At 33.0% G+C, this 19378-nt stretch overlaps 1 protein-coding gene across 1 annotated transcript; it reads right to left on the bottom strand.

Annotated features, from left to right (window-relative positions):
- Nucleotides 1–764: 764 nt before the first annotated feature.
- LOC143058148 (tubulin delta chain-like) lies at nucleotides 765–16842 on the bottom strand. Its single transcript, XM_076231610.1, has 11 exons — nucleotides 16679–16842; nucleotides 12824–12919; nucleotides 12090–12142; nucleotides 11577–11655; nucleotides 9901–9959; nucleotides 9094–9235; nucleotides 8538–8690; nucleotides 7036–7075; nucleotides 3443–3602; nucleotides 2484–2644; nucleotides 765–873 (listed from the first exon to the last, which is right to left on the bottom strand). Exons 1-11 carry the CDS (start codon nucleotides 16771–16773, stop codon nucleotides 805–807), a joined length of 1107 nt encoding a protein of 368 aa, XP_076087725.1. The 5' UTR covers nucleotides 16774–16842; the 3' UTR covers nucleotides 765–804.
- Nucleotides 16843–19378: the final 2536 nt, after the last annotated feature.

Raw genomic sequence — 19378 nt, 5'->3', positions numbered from 1 at the left:
AAATAAGACGAAGGTCAGATGAACCCTGCCAGACTGACATGGACATCTTACAATCATAATATGCTACAAATAAATATAGTTGATCTTTTGCAGATAGTATCTATGAACAAACTGAATCAGGAAAACTCAAGATTGACCAATGAACCATGAAATTGAGATAATAGTCAAATGATAATTTTCAGACAGACAAATACACCTTACAATCATAACACACACCAAAATATAGTTGACCTGTTGCTAATAGTATTAGAGAAACAGAATAAAAAACAAAAATTTAACATTAATTAATGAACCATAAAAATGAGGTCAAGGTCAAATAAAATATGTCAGACTTACATATATATTGTAAAATATGTTCATACATGCAATATAGTTAACCTATTGCATATAGTATAAAAAAAAAGACCAAAACACAAAAACTTAACTTTAACCACTGAACCATGAAAATGAGGTCAATGTCAAGGTCAGATTACACCTGCCAAATGGACATGTACACCTAACAATCATTCCATACACAAAATATGGTAGACCCATTCCTCATAGTATATGAGATATGGACATAACCAAGAAAACTTAACCTCTCTGATCCATGAAATAAGGTCAAGGTCAAGTGAAAGGCATGAAGACCTTGCGAGGTATGCTAATACCAGGAATAGGTTAGCAAATGCCACTGAATCACTATACCTATGTTAAGCTTTCTGCTATACAAGTCAGGCTCAACAAAAACAACAAACATAAAGACATAAGACACACATTTGTTTTCATGATCATAAAAAATTAAAAATGATCAATCTCATTTATGTTTTATGAAAATGCACTTTTATAATTCTGTATAATGTCTTCTACAACACCAAATGCTTCTTCAAAATCCTCCTGAAAAAGATAAAAAAAAAATTCTTAAAAAATTTACACTGTTCTGATAAATTATATTTTCCTTTGGAATACTCATTTTCAAAACACTTCTTTTTTTTTAAATTAAAATGCATTTAGGTGTGTTCAGGTTTGCTGTTTCAAATGATCACAGACCAGGATTTCAAAATCAACTACTTCACTATTCTTTGTTTTTCCTGTGACTGCAATGATTAGCTTTATATCTGTTACCACTGATTAATTATTTAGACATTTCATTTGATTTTTGTTTTTTTTCCGTTTTAACGCCAGTTTTTAGCACCACATTTGGGCTATTTCAATGGTGGTTTTTAATGGTGGAGGAAGACATAGTGCCTGGAGAAAACCACTGACCTTTGATAGGGAAGCTGACTATCCTAGACAATAAAGATTTGATCTTTCTGCACCAGTTCCAACTCACAACCTCAGTGTTGACTGGCTAGTGGTTACAGTAGTGACTACTTATACCACTTAGCCACTGAGGCAAGGCCCCTTTCAGACATTAAACATGTGTAAATCAACTATCATCACTTTTTGTCATATAACTCAATAGTGTTTTCATGCTTACATATACATAGGTTTTAAATATTGGACTTTGAGCATTCTTGATGAAAGTTAGATCATGAAAATACTATCTCACTGCGTTGAAGACCCATTGGTGGCCTTCCATTTTGGTCAGGTTGTTGTCTGATTGAAATATTCCCCATTTCCATTTTCAGTTTTACTTTGAACAGATACAATTAATACCTAATATTTATAGAATAACTAATTTAAACAAAAATGTGTCCAAAGTACACAGATGCCCCACTCGCACTATCATTTTCCATGTTCAATGGACCGTGAAAATTGGTAAAAATATAATAAGGCATTAAAATTAGAAAGATCATATCTTAGGGAACATGTGTACTAAGTTTCAAGTTGATTGGACTTCAGCTTCATCTAAAACTACCTTGACCAAAAACTTTAACCTGAAACTCGCACTTTCATTTTCTATGTTCAGTGGACCGTGAAATTGGGGTTTAATTTGGCTTTAAAATTAGAAAGATCATATCACAAGTAACATGTGTACTAAGTTTCAAGTTGATTGGACTTCAGCTTCATCAAAAACTACCTTGACCAAAAACTTTAACCTGAAGTGGGACAGACGGACGGACGAACGAACAGATGAACAGGTGAACAGACGAACGGACGCACAGACCAATAAAACATAATGCCCCTCTACTATCGTATGTGGGGCATAAAAATTCAAACAGAAAAAATATTCAACGAGTAACCAAATAACACACTAATTCACATACATGAGTTTATTATGTGTGTTGTTTGGTCATAAACAAGGGGACATAAGGTAAGCTACTCTCCTATACACATGATTTAAAGGGCAGTGCAATTTGACAGCGCAAATAGCACAGCTGCAGTGTATAAATATCTAAACACAGTGGTGGATCCAGAGGGGGGTTCCTGGGGTTTGAACCATGCTTTTTTTGGGACGATCAATGCATTTGTCTAGGGACATATGCCCCCCTTTTTTATCCAGAGTTGGGAACCAATCCTTTTTAAAAAGGATTGATCTGCCCCTGAAACACTATTCCACTTACATTAGTTACTCCATATTTGTTGTACCAATGGAGATAAGCTTTGGCAGCAAATTTGACCCTTGACCTTTCATAGACAGTCTCAAGGTATTCTACTATTGACTCTGAATTTGATGCTACTGTAATTGAAGCTGTGTCTTTTGGTCCAATACTGTTAGTTTTGGCTGAAACAATAATCATTAGTTGATGAAGACACATACTTCATGTATTTCTCTCATTCATGCAGATACTTTTGTGAACAGCTGATTTTTTTTGTTTTATACCTTATAAACATGTACTGTAAACTCAGAAATTAAAATTGAGATTTTGTCATTTTGGACTAAAATGTGATTATAATTTTTGCGATATTGCGCAAAATCCTCTTTAATTTATAAAAAAAAATCAAAATGTGAGTTTAAATATTGTGATTATAACCCTGTAGCATTTTCACAATAATACAAGCATTGCAATAATTTCTGAATTTACAGTAGTTTTTGTTAGGTTCTCTATGAAAAGATATTTCTACATTAAACAAGTATTGCCATGAATATTTTATGTCTTCCATTGATAGTGAAGACTAGTATGGGTGTAGCTTTTTTTTAGCATACATGAATCATACATGATTTACGAAAACTAAAGACACAAAAACTTCAATTAATCACTCTGTTACAACTGGTTTTATTTTACATGAAATTCAAATTCTGTTATTTTATTGGACCAAATCAAAACATTTTGTGAGGTTTCATTTTGATGTGTTTCTCAAGATATAATAACTTTTTTCTTCTCGCATTTGTTAAAACTGCTTGAGAGATTAGAAATAGAAAAACTTAGATGTCTACAAAAGACTACATATCTTTATTAAAATGTTGAAGTTGTACTTTGAACTTTAATTGTTTACTTTTTACACATTGTGACCTTGACGAAGAGTTGTATCATTGGCACTCATACCACATCTTATTATTTCTATAATCTTTTACACATACCTGTCCAGATATCTAAAGGGAATGGATTCCAGCTGACGGTGTTGAAAGATTTACGGAACTTTTTCTCCAGCCCCTGTGTCATCTGGGGGTAAAATGTCTCTGTACTGTCACCTCGTGCTATCACTACATTACCTACATTACCTATACTACCAAACTGATACTTTATAAGGAAAATGTTTGCATGCTCTCTCCTCTTGTACCAACAAACATATGTACCAAATAAAAAAAATAACCCGGTTAAGCCAATTTTAAGTAATAAAAGCTAAGGAATAGATAACTGTTATAATTAGGATTCAAAATAAACAAATCAACCCATCAATATTCTTTATAGCTTAGCAACCGCATTTTAACCATTCTTTCAGTTTGGAGTAAATTTATTTCTTTTCTATCTTATATTTTGGCTCATTTTTTATTATTCTATATTTATTGGCCTATTTTTCTCTATTCTATGTTTTAGTCCTGTTATTGATTATTTTATAGTTTTTTGGCCTAATATCTTTTTATATTCTCTATTTTTAGTAGCCCGTTTTTCATTATTTGATATATTTTTTTCTGGTCCATGTTTCTATATTCTATATTGTTTGCACATATTTTGTTGTCCCATTATTCTCTTATTTGTAAACCACATCCCAATCCTGATATTAAGGATACTACATTTCCTTTCCCATCATGTCGTCTGATGCCTTGACTCATCTGTTTCTGTAGTCCTGCTCAAGACAGCTTACTGTAATAAATAAAATATAACAGAAGTTGGACTCACAAACTCAACTTTAACAGTCACAATTCAAGCAGAACATTGACTTTAACAGTGCTTATTTGTTTTCAAGGGGGGGTTTCGGACGAACCCCCCTAACCCCCCTGGCTACAGGTATGTTTGATAAGCATACACCTCCTTTAATTTGGAGCACCTCATTATGTTTCTGTAATCCTGCCCAAGACAGCTGCTTACTGTAATAGCAAAGTAAAAGCAAATGTTTGATAAGAATACACCTCCTATAATTTGGAGCACCACTGTATGTGAAGTTAAAACTACTAATAAAGTTTTAAGCTGAAATAACACTCAATGTGGCATTAAAACTATAAAAAAATTGTAAGGGTTCCACAGAACCCAGTGTCTCGCCTACTTTTGTTGTTAATCGCAGGCTCAACAAACGAGGAAAAAAGTTTAGTACAAATCCAAAATTGTATAAGAAAGTTAAACTTTAACCACAGAGTGAATGTGTTGTTTCCTGGCATAAAATCTGGTCCATTTAAAAGTAAAAAAAATGTATATATGTAAAGCTTCTGTCCAAGTTTGTTAGAGTAGTTTAAGAAAGTTATCAAAATTTTTAAACTTTCGCCACAGAGTGAACATTTGTGGGCGCCGCTGACAATGACGACAATAGAATGAAGGATCGCTTTGTCTTGATTTTTCAACTCAAGTCAAAAGCTCGACAATAAAGATCATTCCGCCAATAAATTTAGACGTTCTTTTCAGAATTTTGTCCTTTTCATATATTCACTGTATTAAATTGTTGAGTAGCAGTTAAGTATATTTTCCTAACCGAAATATTTTTCTTCAATTGTTATCACATCACTTCTTTTTAAATACAGAGGATGCCTTTATAAACTGTAAGTTAAAAAATTATTGTGAGGATTTATCTGGGTGAGAATCACAATTAAAAGAACTCACATTTTAATATCAGATACATATATTGGCATGCAGAATATCATTTAATAAGTTTAACTTTCTTATATTAGTTTAGTACAAATCCAAAATTGTATAAGAAAGTTAAACTTTAACCACAGAGTGAATGTGTTGTTTCCTGGCATAAAATCTAGTCCATTTAAAAGTAAAAAAAATGTATATATGTAAAGCTTCTGTCCAAGTTTGTTAGGGTAGTTTAAGAGAGTTATCAAAATTTTTAAACTTTCGCCACAGAGTGAACATTTGTGGGCGCCGCTGACAATGACGACAATAGAATGAAGGATCGCTTTGTCTTCATTTTTCAACTCAAGTCAAAAGCTCGACAATAAAGATCATTCCGCCAATAAATTTAGACGTTCTTTTCAGAATTTTGTCCTTTTCATATATTCACTGTATTAAATTGTTGAGTAGCAGTTAAGTATATTTTCCTAACCGAAATATTTTCTTCAATTGTTATCACATCACTTCTTTTTAAATACAGAGGATGCCTTTATAAACTGTAGGTTAAAAAATTATTGTGAGGATTTATCTGGGTGAGAATCACAATTAAAAGAACTCACATTTTAATATCAGATACATATATTGGCATGCAGAATATCATTTAATGCGTTTCCCTCAGTTTTAGTCTGTTACCCTGATTTTGTTTTTTGTCCATGGATTTATGAGTTTTGAACAAGTTCACAGTATACTTCGGTAAACAGGAAGTTGTTAAGTGATCAATCTGAAAACGCATCACACGGGATAGCTGACTTAGATAAACCCTGAAACCAAATTTCAGAAATCCTTGTATTGTAGTTCCTGATAAAAATGCGACGAAAAATATTCAGGGGACGGACTGACTGACGGACTGACTGACAGACAGAGGTAAAACAGTATACCCCCCTTTTTTGAAAGCAGGGGTATAATTAATTGATTAATAATATGTGTACATGTATACTATGAATATTTATACTGTATTATCTATTATAGGTGAAATGAAATAAAATGTTTTTTTTAATCTTTAAAGAAGGTCCCATAAAAAAAACGTTTCATGAGTAAGGGGAGACAATTCAAGCTATATTTCATGTCAAGATTATACAAATTATTTTCTAATTTGAAAACAGACAAATCCAATGTTTTCAGTACTTCATCAAATTAATCTTAGGTTGTTTGTATATGTACTTAAATAATTCAATTTTGAATGTAACACATCTTCTGATTGGCTGACAGTTTTGATTATCAGCTCATAGACATAATTTTGTCATATGACCGTGATGTTGTCAACGTTTTTTCATGATTTACTCCGGTTAAATGGAATTGAGAATTTAATTATAAGATATGACTGTTATTTTTTTTCTGTCTATTTGAAATAACTTAAGAGATGTGGTGCTCACTTTAAAATAACCTGTTAAGCTAGTTATTCACCACATTTTTTATGTTATTTCTTCAGACAAAACAATATTACAGTCATTCCTTAATGAAATTATAGTGTTTTTATGTAAACAAAGTGATATTCAAAAAATCTCAATGGATTATTGTATTAAATGCATGAATGTTTTATACAGGGGAGATAATCTAACCTTTTTGGTGTCATGGTATCTGTTGGCAGGAATACTCCACCTAGAGTAGAGGCTATAGAGGTGTTCATGGCATCAAAAGAAACATGGTCACTTTATACAGGGGAGATAATCTAACCTTTTTGGTGTCATGGTATCTGTTGGCAGGAATACTCCACCTAGAGTAGAGGCAATAGAGGTGTTCATGGCATCAAAAGAAACATGGTCACTTTATACAAGGGGAGATAATCTAACCTTTTTGGTGTCATGGTATCTGTTGGAAGGAATACTCCCCCGAGAGCAGAGGCAATAGAGGTGTTCATGGCATCAAAAGAAACATGGCCACTTTATACAAGGGGAGATAATCTAACCTTTTTGGTGTCATGGTATCTGTTGGCAGGAATACTCCACCTAGAGTAGAAGCTATAGAGGTGTTCATGGCATCAAAAGAAACATGGCCAATTTATACAAGGGGAGATAATCTAACCTTTTTGATGTAATAGACATTTAGGCAAAAATACTCAAAATCAAGCAGAGGTGTTCATGGCATTAAAAGAAACATTTTTGTTTTATATCACATGTAAAAGGGGAGATAATCTAACCTTTTTGGTGTCATGGTGTCTTTTGGCAGGAATACTCCTCCGAGAGCGGACGCCATAGAGGTGTTCATGGCATCAAAAGAAACACAGCCACTTCATACAAGGGGAGATAATCTAACCTTTTTGATGTTATAGACATTTAGGCAAAAATACACAAAATCAAGCAGAGGTGTTCATGGCATTAAAAGAAACATTTTTGTTTTATATCACATGTAAAAGGGGAGATAATCTAACCTTTTTGTTGTCATGGTATCTGTTGGCAGGAATACTCCCCCGAGAGCAGAAGCTATAGAGGTGTTCATGGCATCCAAAGAAACACGGCCACCTTATACAAGGGGAGATAATCTAACCTTTTTGATGTTATTGACATTTAGGCAAAAATACTCAAAATCAAGCAGAGGTGTTCATGGCATCAAAAGAAACATTTTTGTTTTATATCACAAGTAAAAGGGGAGATAATCTAACCTTTTTGGTGTCATGGTGTCTGTTGGCAGGAATACTCCACCTAGAGTAGAGGCTATAGAGGTGTTCATGGCATCAAAAGAAACACGGCCACTTTATACAAGGGGAGATAATCTAACCTTTTTGGTGTCATGGTATCTGTTGGCAGGAATACTCCACCTAGAGTAGAGGCTATAGAGGTGTTCATGGCATCAAAAGAAACACGGCCACTTTATACAAGGGGAGATAATCTAACCTTTTTGGTGTCATGGTATCTGTTGGCAGGAACACTCCCCCGAGAGCAGAAGCTATAGAGGTGTTCATGACATCAAAAGAAACATGGTCACTTTATACAGGGGAGATAATCTAACCTTTTTGGTGTCATGGTATCTGTTGGCAGGAACACTCCCCCGAGAGCAGAAGCTATAGAGGTGTTCATGGCATCAAAAGAAACATGGCCACTTTATACAAGGGAGATAATCTAACACTTCTGGTGTGGTGGTATCTGTGGGCAGGAATACTCCACCTAGAGTAGAAGCTATAGAGGTGTTCATGGCATCAAAAGAAACATGGTCACTTTATACAAGGGGAGATAATCTAACCTTTTTGGTGTCATGGTATCTGTTGGAAGGAATACTCCCCCGAGAGCAGAGGCTATAGAGGTGTTCATGGCATCAAAAGAAACATGGTCACTTTATATAAGGGAGATAATCTAACCTTTTTGGTGTCATGGTATCTGTTGGGAGGAATACTCCACCTAGAGCAGAAGCTATAGAGGTGTTCATGGCATCAAAAGAAACATGGCCAATTTATACAAGGGGAGATAATCTAACCTTTTTGGTGTCATGGTATCTGTTGGCAGGAATACTCCCCCGAGAGCAGATGCAATAGAGGTGTTCATGGCATCAAAAGAAACGCTCTCCATCTTTCTCTGCAGTTTTCCAAGAACATCATCGTTATAGGTCAAAACAACACAGTCAGTATTCCTGAAATAGAATCATCTTTATAACATGTATAAAGATATTTCTGAAATAAAAAATGCATTTGAAAGATTATTTTAATTTTAAAATATCCATAGTTTGGCTATAAATTTGATAAAATATTTAGGAATAGTTGAAAAAATATATATAAAAATGTAGAGAAAAAGAAGAAACTGCCAATAAAAAACAAACAAAAAACTGTTCAATTTTGTTTGTGCATTCATGCAAGTTTTGAAATTTCTTTAACCAAATTCATTCCCTGGTTCTTTTATCTTCTTTTTCTTGTTCCTGATTTTCCTTAAAGATCGTAATTGAATGATGTTAGTAAGAAGATTTTAAGCTAATCATTAAATGTCCCAAATATTACATGTTATTTTACCCCCACACTCTTCAGTATTTGTAATATTACCTTTGAAGGTAGGACAGTGTTAACAAAGCATTATAGTTCTGTAACGGACTTTCTCCTGTCAAACATGGCGCCACAGTACAGGAAATCAGATGATTCATGGGATATTCCTCTCTCATGGCCTCACACAGACGAGATCCTAATCCTTATAAAAAATATAAATCAATGTAAAGTTCTATTTGGAAATGTTCCCCACAGTACAGGAAATCAGGTGGTTCATGGGATATTCCTCCCTCATGGCCTCACACAGACGAGATCCTAATCCTACAAATATACAAATATATTAAGGTTCTGTGTTAGAATGATGCGGCACAGTACAGGAAATAAGATGATTCATGGGATATTCCTCCCTCATGGCCTCACACAGACGAGATCCTAATCCTACAAATATACATGATTATGTTAGGTTTAATATGTTTAGGACTATTCCTCACAGTACAGGAAATCTGATGGTTCAAAGGTTATTCCTCTCGCATGGCCTCACAAAGAAGAGATCATAATCCTAATAATACACAAGTCTATATAAGGTTATGTTTGGAAATGTTGTTGAATTGTTTTATTTTTACTAGCATGGACTCCAATTTATATGACCATGTACACTGATGTAGATTATGTTTAAAAACAAGGGTTTTATTTTAAAGCTGATATATCATTATGCAAATTATAATTTTACAAACCAGTTTCAGCTAAAAATCAATCACAGCATTGATGAAACTTGGAAATGTGAAAAAAATACATTTACAGAACAAGGGGAGATAACACAATTTTGTCATTTTATTCACATGTACCTACATACATACAAATACTAACCTGATCCTGTTCCACCGGTCAAACTGTGCATCATAATACAACCACTGTACATGTCACATCTGTAAAAATAAACTTCTTAGGACAAGGCTTATTTTGAGATAGTGTATATATGCATCAAAGTACTTACTGTTGCAGATTGTGTTGACCTCTAAAGGTCTTTGAATTTTGTGTGTTGTTAGTTGATATTGTTATATAGACGTATACAATTGATTCAACCAGTAAATAATGTAGATCAACACAATTTCTTGAGCACCACTTTTTCTTGGAATGAGGAAAAAATTTAATGTAAGCAGAAAATTGATTTCACGTTTTTGTCAGTCAGCATCAGAACTATAAAAATATGTATTGTTTTAAAAATTTAATTCTTGCTTTGCCTTTCCCAACCAAATCCACTAAAATGTGTATCCCACCAAAAATAATAAATCTATGGTAGAATAAATAATTTCATTTATTTAAATAACCGCCCCTTTTATGTCATTTATGTAGATGACAAATTTTAAATATTTGTCTTTGAGGAATAATTTGATTAGTTGACAAGAAATGCAAAACAAATTTTGGTTTTCTATGATCTGTTCTGTTGACAGTTTTTTCCATGGCCTCGTCCGTTCGTCTTCGATTTGAATATCTCTTGGGTATCTTCTTTTAATATTAACAATATTACTTTGATTATTTCCCTTTGACCTATGCAAGAATTAGTGGCATATGGAAAAGAAAATAACTTTATCAGGAGCCTATAATTCAGTGTTTGTCGTTTGTTTATGTGTTACATATATTTTGTTTTTCGTTCATTTTTTATATATAAATAAGGCCGTTAGTTTTCTCGTTTGAATTGTTTGACATTGTCTTATCAGGGCCTTTTATAGCTGACTATGCGGTATGGGCTTTGCTCATTGTTCAAAATCGTATGGTGACCTATAGTTGTTAATGTCTGCGTCATTTTGGTCTCTTGTGGACAATTGTCTCATTGGCAATCATACCACATCTTCTTTTTTATATGATCATGATTTATGCAACAGGTTAGCCTTAATGTGGTACTTACACTACAGGGAGATAACTCTGTAAAGTTAGCTAAGTGTTTTAATTACGTTGTGTTGTAAAAGGAATATTAAGCTTCTTAATGATCAAAACTGGTGGTTGTCAAATTGCTATATAACCAGTGTAATTTTCTGACAAAACGGTTGGAGCAAAGTTTTTTAAATTTTTATTATATTTTTGTTAAAGTGTGAAAGTAAATACTTTGACAAAATTTTCTAAAATTTAAACGAGCCAAATTAAGTTTAGTGAAAGTGTTGGGTGCCACCTTAGTTATAGTATTTTTTATATACAAATGTAGTTTTTTCTTTGTATTTGGAATTCAGAATTAAGTCAGTTATTAAGACCTTGCTTTACAGTAGATATTTGTCCATTCAGGGCTTTAAGGCTGGTTACGGGCTGTATGAAGAATCATGTAGGAATATTACTTATGTATTTACAAATCATTTAGGTGTACAGTGTAGATGCTATAATTCAAAATGACCCTACCCCACATCTCCTTATATCAATGCAACATAAAAGTGCTACTGTTAATTGAAAAAGTTATTCTGCATTCTATTCAAGACAAACAATATGTAAATTTAGTAATTATAGCAATACTTCATGTAATGTTATCAGATTTTCTGCAATAAACATATTGTTACCTCTCAATTTCTTTCCTGACTTGGTTGGCAGTATCCTCTAGTATGTGATCCTCTCCACTCTTCTTCAGTCCATGGTAACCTATAAATCATGGGGGTTATATTATAGTGAGTCTTTCAAGTACAAAATGTGTTGCTGATCATCCCCAAATTATACATGATGTACAGGCATATAATGCAAATCCATGTAAGTAGCTAGTGGAATTAACCATTAATTAAATAGCTGATATACATGTACGCTTTCATGTCCTGCAAAGGAATTTCTGCAAATTTGGTGAAATTCAGTTCAGCAGTTTTAGTCAGCTATATTATTCAACTATCAAACAAATAAATGCAAGCAAATATTATTTTAATTTACATACACTAGCTTGTGACTTGGATGGATAGTTGTCTCATTGGCACTCATACCACATCTTCTTACATATATGTACAAAACGTACAGTTATTCATAGATGCATTGAATAGAGCGAGACAACTCTTCCATTGTCATGGCAATTTATATATATATATTTATACCTAATGCCCAGTTTGTTCCTCTTCCTCTCTTCCCAGATACAATATTCCCATCTCTGTAAAAAATAAATATTTCCGAGCCTTGAATAAGTCAGGAACCAAAGACCATTAGTAACAATATCTTGATTTTATAGGATCAGGTTGGACTGAAAGGATAGTGTTCATGAATTTTGATGGATGTGACTTACAAATGTATATAGAGTACAATGTTGTCAAGAGAATTTCAAATTATAAAGCATAGAGGCCTAAATTATAGCAAGATGGTACATTTTACCACTGGTTTATAAATCAGTAGTTTTTGTTAGTTGCTGTATATCGTTTTATTTTTATTTTTCTATCAGTTGGTTATTAGTATTCTTGTTTAAACTGTTTGAATTTACATTTATCATGTTTAGACTTTTTATAGCTTGCTTTGCAGTTATGGGTTTTGCTCATGAATGTTGTATTGAGACCTATAGCAATGTTTTTTGAAATTTGGTCTCTGGTGGAGAGTTGTCTCATTTGTAATCATATCAGATCTTGTTTCTATAGCATCTTGATGTTTTGCCATGTTTTTATTAATGCGAACAATGAGATGAAATTGTCACAAAAATAACAACTTGCATTTTAATTATATATAGCATATTTCCAAAATTGCAATAATGATAAATCTTGCATTTGTCTGTGGATGTGGCTTTTGTTCACTAATGAATATTAAATTGCAAGCACACATTTCTGAATTTCTAGTTTTTTTTTACCTTATTTTTAGACCTTTACAAGCCTTTTGTACAACTTTTGGCTCACTATCTACATGTACAGATCTTTGTTTTCCATCAGGGTGTATGAAAGTGTGTCTAAAATAGAAAAAAATAGAGACTTATTAATTAGGTGATGGTAAAACAAAAAGACAAAAAAATATATATTATCACAGCCTTATTCCTTTGATATCAACTGACATTGTAAGCATCAGGGCTCACACATACATTTGTGCACTACAGATTCATAGGGAGAAGTGACTTCTCTTTTTGAAATTGAGATTTGAAAAAAAAAGTACTCATTCTCTAGCAGATCTACAATGTTGGGTTTTTACTATATATTATAACAGGCCTTCTGTTTCTTGTTTTCTTTTTAAATATATTGTTTGATTCATATCTCATAATTCATAACCATTAATATACATACATAAAAAAAAAGACGTCTTTGCAATCTAATTTTTTTTTTTTTTTTCTGCACCGATTTTGTATGTTTATATATAATAACTAACAATTGTGCAGTAGTCATGAAAAAGATGTTCCTTTGTTATGGAAGTTTAAATAGAGGCACAGATACATGTTGCTGGATAGTATGGCATTGTTTATCATGTTTATAACAAAATTTCTGTTTTAGTTGGAATTTCTTTTAGGGGTGACAAAAAGAATGCTGGACAACTTGGCCCGGAGACAAGTGGGACCAATTCAATCGGACAGTCAACATGGTCTTAAGGGGGCTCGCGGGTCTAAATGATTTTTTTTATTTAATATAGGATTTCTCTGTATTTTTCTATAAATGAACTTTATCTTATACTTATTAGAAAAATGAAATAAAAAAATGGGGTCACTGTTCATTTACGCTCACAATCAGCCTTCGAAAGAAGCATACATTTTGGTTGATGTCCTTTTTTTCTGTTGAACTAATAGGAGAAAAAACGATAATATCGAAATAAAAAAAGAACTAAATTACAGAAATCGCTCAAATTATACAATTATTTAGTTTATGTACAGCTTATTTGAAAACAACAATAAAAAATATAGGTCACCGATAAGTTAATAAAGATATTTCAATTTTAATGCCTAAAAATGGCATTTTTGAACCAAAGGGAGATAATTTGGAGCTTTTTACATGATATCTACATTTTAAAAGTCACCTGGGGTCAACACAAATTGATTTTTTGGAACGATTTTTGTACCAAATGATAAAGTTACAACTATGAAAGGTTATAAATAAAATTTGTATTGAAAAATTAATGTTTATTTTTTTTCTGAAAATCTTATACCCGCGAGCCTCCTTAAGAGACAACTCAGACCGTCAATAAAACAACTTAGACGATTAATAAGACAACCTGGATCGTATAAAAGGACAACACAGACAAAATATAAAGATTGCAACATCATTTCGACATTTTACTGACTTTGCCCAAAAAATAGTATTTTTGTAATTTTTATTCTTATCTTTTATAGCAATTTATTATCAAAATTAAGCCATTGTTGACCATCTCCAAGATGTTATATCCTATGTCAACAGGGTTGCAGTGGTACCGCCAACTTAACTGAAAGGCGATCTTTAATTCTACATCCTCATCCACTTTATGTGCAAGGAAGCCAAGAAAACCCCAATGGATTGCAAACTCGTCAGTGAAGACAAGCTCTGTAGATTCCAAAGCAAACAGACAACACAGACACAGGGGATGCTATTGATGTGACATTCATTGTACATGTGGTATGATGGACTAAGAAAGAACTTTTATGAACTATAAATAGGCATTTTCATATATTTATACATGTATAAGGCCACACCAATTTAATTTCTTGTTCTACGGATTTTTGGACTCCAAAAATTGGGGCGAGCGAGCGATTTGAAAATTTTAATAAAAAAATTATTTAATTTGCAAATTTTTGAGGCGAAGCTTAAAAAGTAAAGGCGAGCGATTATAATTTTTTTTTGTAAACATAAAATAGTAGGTTTTGACTATATTAAAACTTGATGTATCACTTGTACCTTGACATTTCTTTAATTTATGAAGTTTTTTTCCCTGTTCAACAAGAAATAATTGAATAATTAAATCTGGTCTATGTATGTGTGACTGACAATGAGACAATTCTCCATCCAAGTCATAATCAGGTTCAGAACAACCCCTTAATGTTATGAATATCCTTGTTATGAATATCCTTGTTATGAATATCCCTTTTATGAGGGGTCAAAATAAGTTATAATTTTTTTTTTTGTAAAAACACTTCAAGTACAAAAGGGCTTATATTTTCCCAAAGAACTTTAATATTTGGTATTAAATGGTCAAAACATGTTCAAGAATTTTGTAATATTCCTGGACTTTATCCATGTTAACACATTTACCTTAACAGTTTAATATTATTCAAAATAAGTGGACCCATCCCTCCTTTAGAAAAGTTGTTTAAAATATAATGTATTTCTCCTCTTTTAGAGTAAAAAATTCTAAGTTGTCAAAGGTTTTGTATAGTAGCACTGTACAAATCCTTAGTATTTCTATTTTCTTTTCTACATCAGTAAACATGGTAAAATGACCCCTTCAAGGCCCTTGTCTGAGGGAGGGTTGGTCCCAACCTGATAATAACAAACATAGGTCAAACTACAACCTTTTACACAGAGCTTTGATCAAGACCAACCAGCAAGCTATAAGGGACCACAACTTAGTATTGTACACAATTCGAACAGGAAAACCAACGATCTAAATTATATTTCCAAACGGGAAAATACCAATGAAACACATCAACAAACGATAACTGCTGAACGACAGGTCCGTGAATCAACAATGACAAGTGCACAAACCTGCAGCGGGTATGACCGTAACCATACATTATAATTGCAGTTGAAGGCAAATCCTTCAGAAGTTCTTTGTACTTTATTTTAACAACGAACATTTATTTAAAGGGAATATAAGTTAGGGGGAAAGAAACCAACGTTTTGTTCTGTACTGGTATTTCCATTTATATCGGAGCACTCCCGCTTGGAATAAATTGGTTTCATGGTGAAACAAATATTCTCGCAGATATTTACAGTGTTGTGGGGTGCTGATAGGTATAAAATCGTTATATAAAGGCTAGACTGTGATTTTAAAAAACAAATGTTGAGATCTTTATATAATATTTACAAAAAAACGGTGCGGGAAATGGACATGATTTCATTTCCGGATGCGGGAAGCGGGAATATAATAAAAATAAAAAAAATCTGTTTTGAAAAAAATAGGTGCGGGCGGGTCCGTCGAACAAGGAATCAAATTGGTGTGGCCTAATGATAAAATTGTGAATGGAAATGGGGAATGTGTCAAAGAGACAACAACCTAACCATACCAGAGTCAACAGCAGAAGGTCACCAACAGGTCTTCAATGTAGCGAGAAATTCCCGCACCCAGAAGCATCCTTCAGTTGAGAATGTTTTCTTTATCATATTATAAGTTATGCTTTCGTCAAAAGTATAATTTTATACTTAGTCTGAGTAGTTATATTATTGACAGAATAAGTTGTCTTCTTGGAAGGTCAGAGTGGGCTCTTTTGGAGATGGTCCGAGTTGTCTCCAGGCCAACTTGTCTTGCACCCCACAAAAATTATATGGAGAAGAAAATATATGTTAAAAAGGTCATTGTTCATGTTATTAGTTTACCAGCAATACATAAAAAAGTTGTAAATTCTCGGAGACGAAATAACTGATGCCGAAATGACTGTACGGGGTGAAAATTTGAATAGGTCACAGGGTCAGTGGTAGCTGCGGAACCGTAGCTCATAGGTCCTTATGTTATTTTTTTACTATTTGTGGACCATCTATGAGCTACGGTTCCGCAGGAAGGTCAGTGGGTGCCGAAGTGACTAGATTTTTGTTTGTACCCTTCATGGACAGCTTTGTCTTGTAATGTTTTCTTCCAGAAAGCCTTTCCTATTTGGTTCCCGCATTGACCGACATGTAGAAATACTGCTGACATCTTCAGTTAAAATCGTCATTGTCCATAACATTGCCGTTGTCCTGCAAAACAATGTTAATGTATAATTGAAAACAGACCGGAATCTGAATTTCAACCGGATGTTATGAGAAAGAAAAAAAAACTTCGGTAAAATGTTTCCGCGTTTAATATCTTCATTATGAAGATAGAGGCCCCTTGTGGGGGTGTCCAACTTGCAAGTATTCACATAATCGTAAAATTTTTCTGTCAATACTTTGTATTTACATAATCATTATTATTTTTTTTTAAACAAAATAACTCAAATAATCAAAAATATAGTCCTACATAAAACCTCCTATATATCAAATTATCATAAAAACATTTGGTCTGACCCACCAGTTTTAATCAAATAATCACTATAAGAACTAATCTCGCATGGCCAAAAATCCCTTAGGGAGGCTAAAAATAAGACGTGATATTATTGACAATAAGACAACTAGCTACAGAGTACAACTGAAGTAATTATAGGTAATCGTATAGCCCTAAAGAATGAGAGTAAAAACCGTAGCATGGGTTCGAATCCCGGCGAGGGAAGAACCAAAAATGTGCGAAAGCAAATTTACAGATCTAACTAACTTTTGTGCTTTTTATTAGTTCTTCCTTCGAAAATTTCTTCTCCGACACCGGGTAAAAGTAAAAAAAATATATATCAATAAATATATCATGCATGTATATTGCATGCAACTGAAGAGATATGCAACTAAAGAGATACACATTTTCTATTTGGTGGGCGTTCAAATATCCTATCAAAGAATTTAAAGCTCTTTAAAGTTTTATTTACAATAAGTAACCTACTTCTAGCAGGTTTTAGATATAAACTGTCCCAGTCAGACTGTCGCTCTCTGGTGCTTTCAGTTTGTTTCATTGGTTGCTGTCTCTTTCAAAGATAATAAATTCATAATCTTTATAATGTTGTCTTAATTGCCACACAAAACAGTTGGTAGTAGTTAACTACATTACAAATTATACATCTGCCCATTAAAAATACCATTGTTTTTCAGATATGACAGCAATTGTAAGTAAGAATCAATGCTATGCCACAAATTAAAATCATACAGGATGTACAAAACTAAAAAAATATTCAGTGCCATCTGATAAACATAATTATCAAGGGACATAACTCCTTTCTACGGAATTGAGATGCATGATATCAACTCCTTAACTACTGTCAGTTAAAATATCTTTGTGAAATACGTTGACTAATTACATTTCATTGAAATATTATGAGACCCAGTTTTTGGTAAACTTTAGGTTATTGTAATGAAAAAGGTCGTTATTTTTCGCAATTGCATTGTTTCATATTTTTCCTGTCATGGCTTTTAGAAACATACTTTACGCGGTATTGTTTTCTTCTCGCTGTTTAATGCCACACGGTTGCGTGTGTGTTTCGATACTCTATTGATACTCTTATATGGCTTCATAATGCTAATATTTGAGGGTTTTCACCTGGTTTTTTTTATTCTATTCGCGTAATGTATACTGTTAACTATTAAGATATGATTAAAATTGAGAATGCAAAACTTGAATATGTTATTGTTTTACAAAATTAGGCATCAATTTTCCACAATTTTTTTTTTAATATTTTCATATCCTGTCCTTTAAAACATACCAATACGGTATTTTTTTCTTATTTTGCTGATTGCCGTACGTGTGTAACTGTTGATTGTGTGTTTCCATACTCTATTGATACTTCAAATTGTTGATATTTGAGGGGTTTTATCTCATTTTTTTTCTTTTCGTGTAATATATCATTTGTGAACTACATACTATTTAAATATAAATGCAATTTTAATTCAGTTTGAATTCTGAAGTATAACAAAATTTCTGTAATTTTCAAAAACTGTAAATAACCTTATTTAGTCTTAGATGCATGATTTTTTTATTAGTTGTTATTGGCTTTGAACAAGCTGTCAGTTAACTGCGAGTACTCTCAGATCTGTTCCTAGTGTCTTTTCTAGTTGAGATGTACAAGTACCCGGCCACGTTCACTTTTATTTTAGTCAATCTGATGAGTTAAGTTTTTTTCAACTGATTTTTATAGTTGAACTTCGTTCTTATGTTGTACTTTTATACCAAAGTCCCAGGTAAGGGGAGGATTTGGTTCCTGCAAACATGTTTAACCCCGCCACAGTATGTGTGTTTGTGCCTGTCCTAAGTCAGGAGTCTGTAATTCAGTGGTTTTCATTTGTTTATGTGTTACACATTTGTTTTTTTTTTTCGTTCATTTTTGTGTACATAAATAAGTTTTTTTGTTTGAACTGTTGTACGGTGTTATTTCGGGGCCTTCTATATAAGACTGTGCGGTATGGGCTTTGCTCATTGTTGAAGGGCGTACGGTGAGCCACAGTTGTTAATTGCTGTGTCATTTTGTTTTTTTTTTATGGAGAATTGTATCATTGGCAATCATACCACATCTTCTTTTTTATAACCATTTAAGGATCCTCCAAGCAGGCGCGTAGCAACCCGTACGCAAAAACGCAGTTGCGTACACATCGAAAATTTCACAAAAATAAAAATATGGTAAATCTAGTAAGAACAAAACTAAAGTAATGAAGTTAATAAAAAAAATATATACAAATATGTTAAT

This window comes from Mytilus galloprovincialis, chromosome 14 (assembly GCF_965363235.1).
Source record: "Mytilus galloprovincialis chromosome 14, xbMytGall1.hap1.1, whole genome shotgun sequence".
NCBI classification, from domain to species: domain Eukaryota; kingdom Metazoa; phylum Mollusca; class Bivalvia; order Mytilida; family Mytilidae; genus Mytilus; species Mytilus galloprovincialis.
This window is presented reverse-complemented; position numbering and strand designations above follow the sequence as displayed.

Coding starts and splice junctions, on each gene's coding strand:
- LOC143058148 (XM_076231610.1), bottom strand. CDS start 16,773: ATGTCAGCAGTATTTCTACATGTCGGTCAATGCGGGAACCAAATAGGA. Junction 12,143..12,823: donor TGTAAAGGTCTAAAAATAAG/GTAAAAAAAAAC, acceptor TATTTTTTACAG/AGATGGGAATATTGTATCTG. Junction 9,960..11,576: donor GTCAGGAAAGAAATTGAGAG/GTAACAATATGT, acceptor TTATTTTTACAG/ATGTGACATGTACAGTGGTT.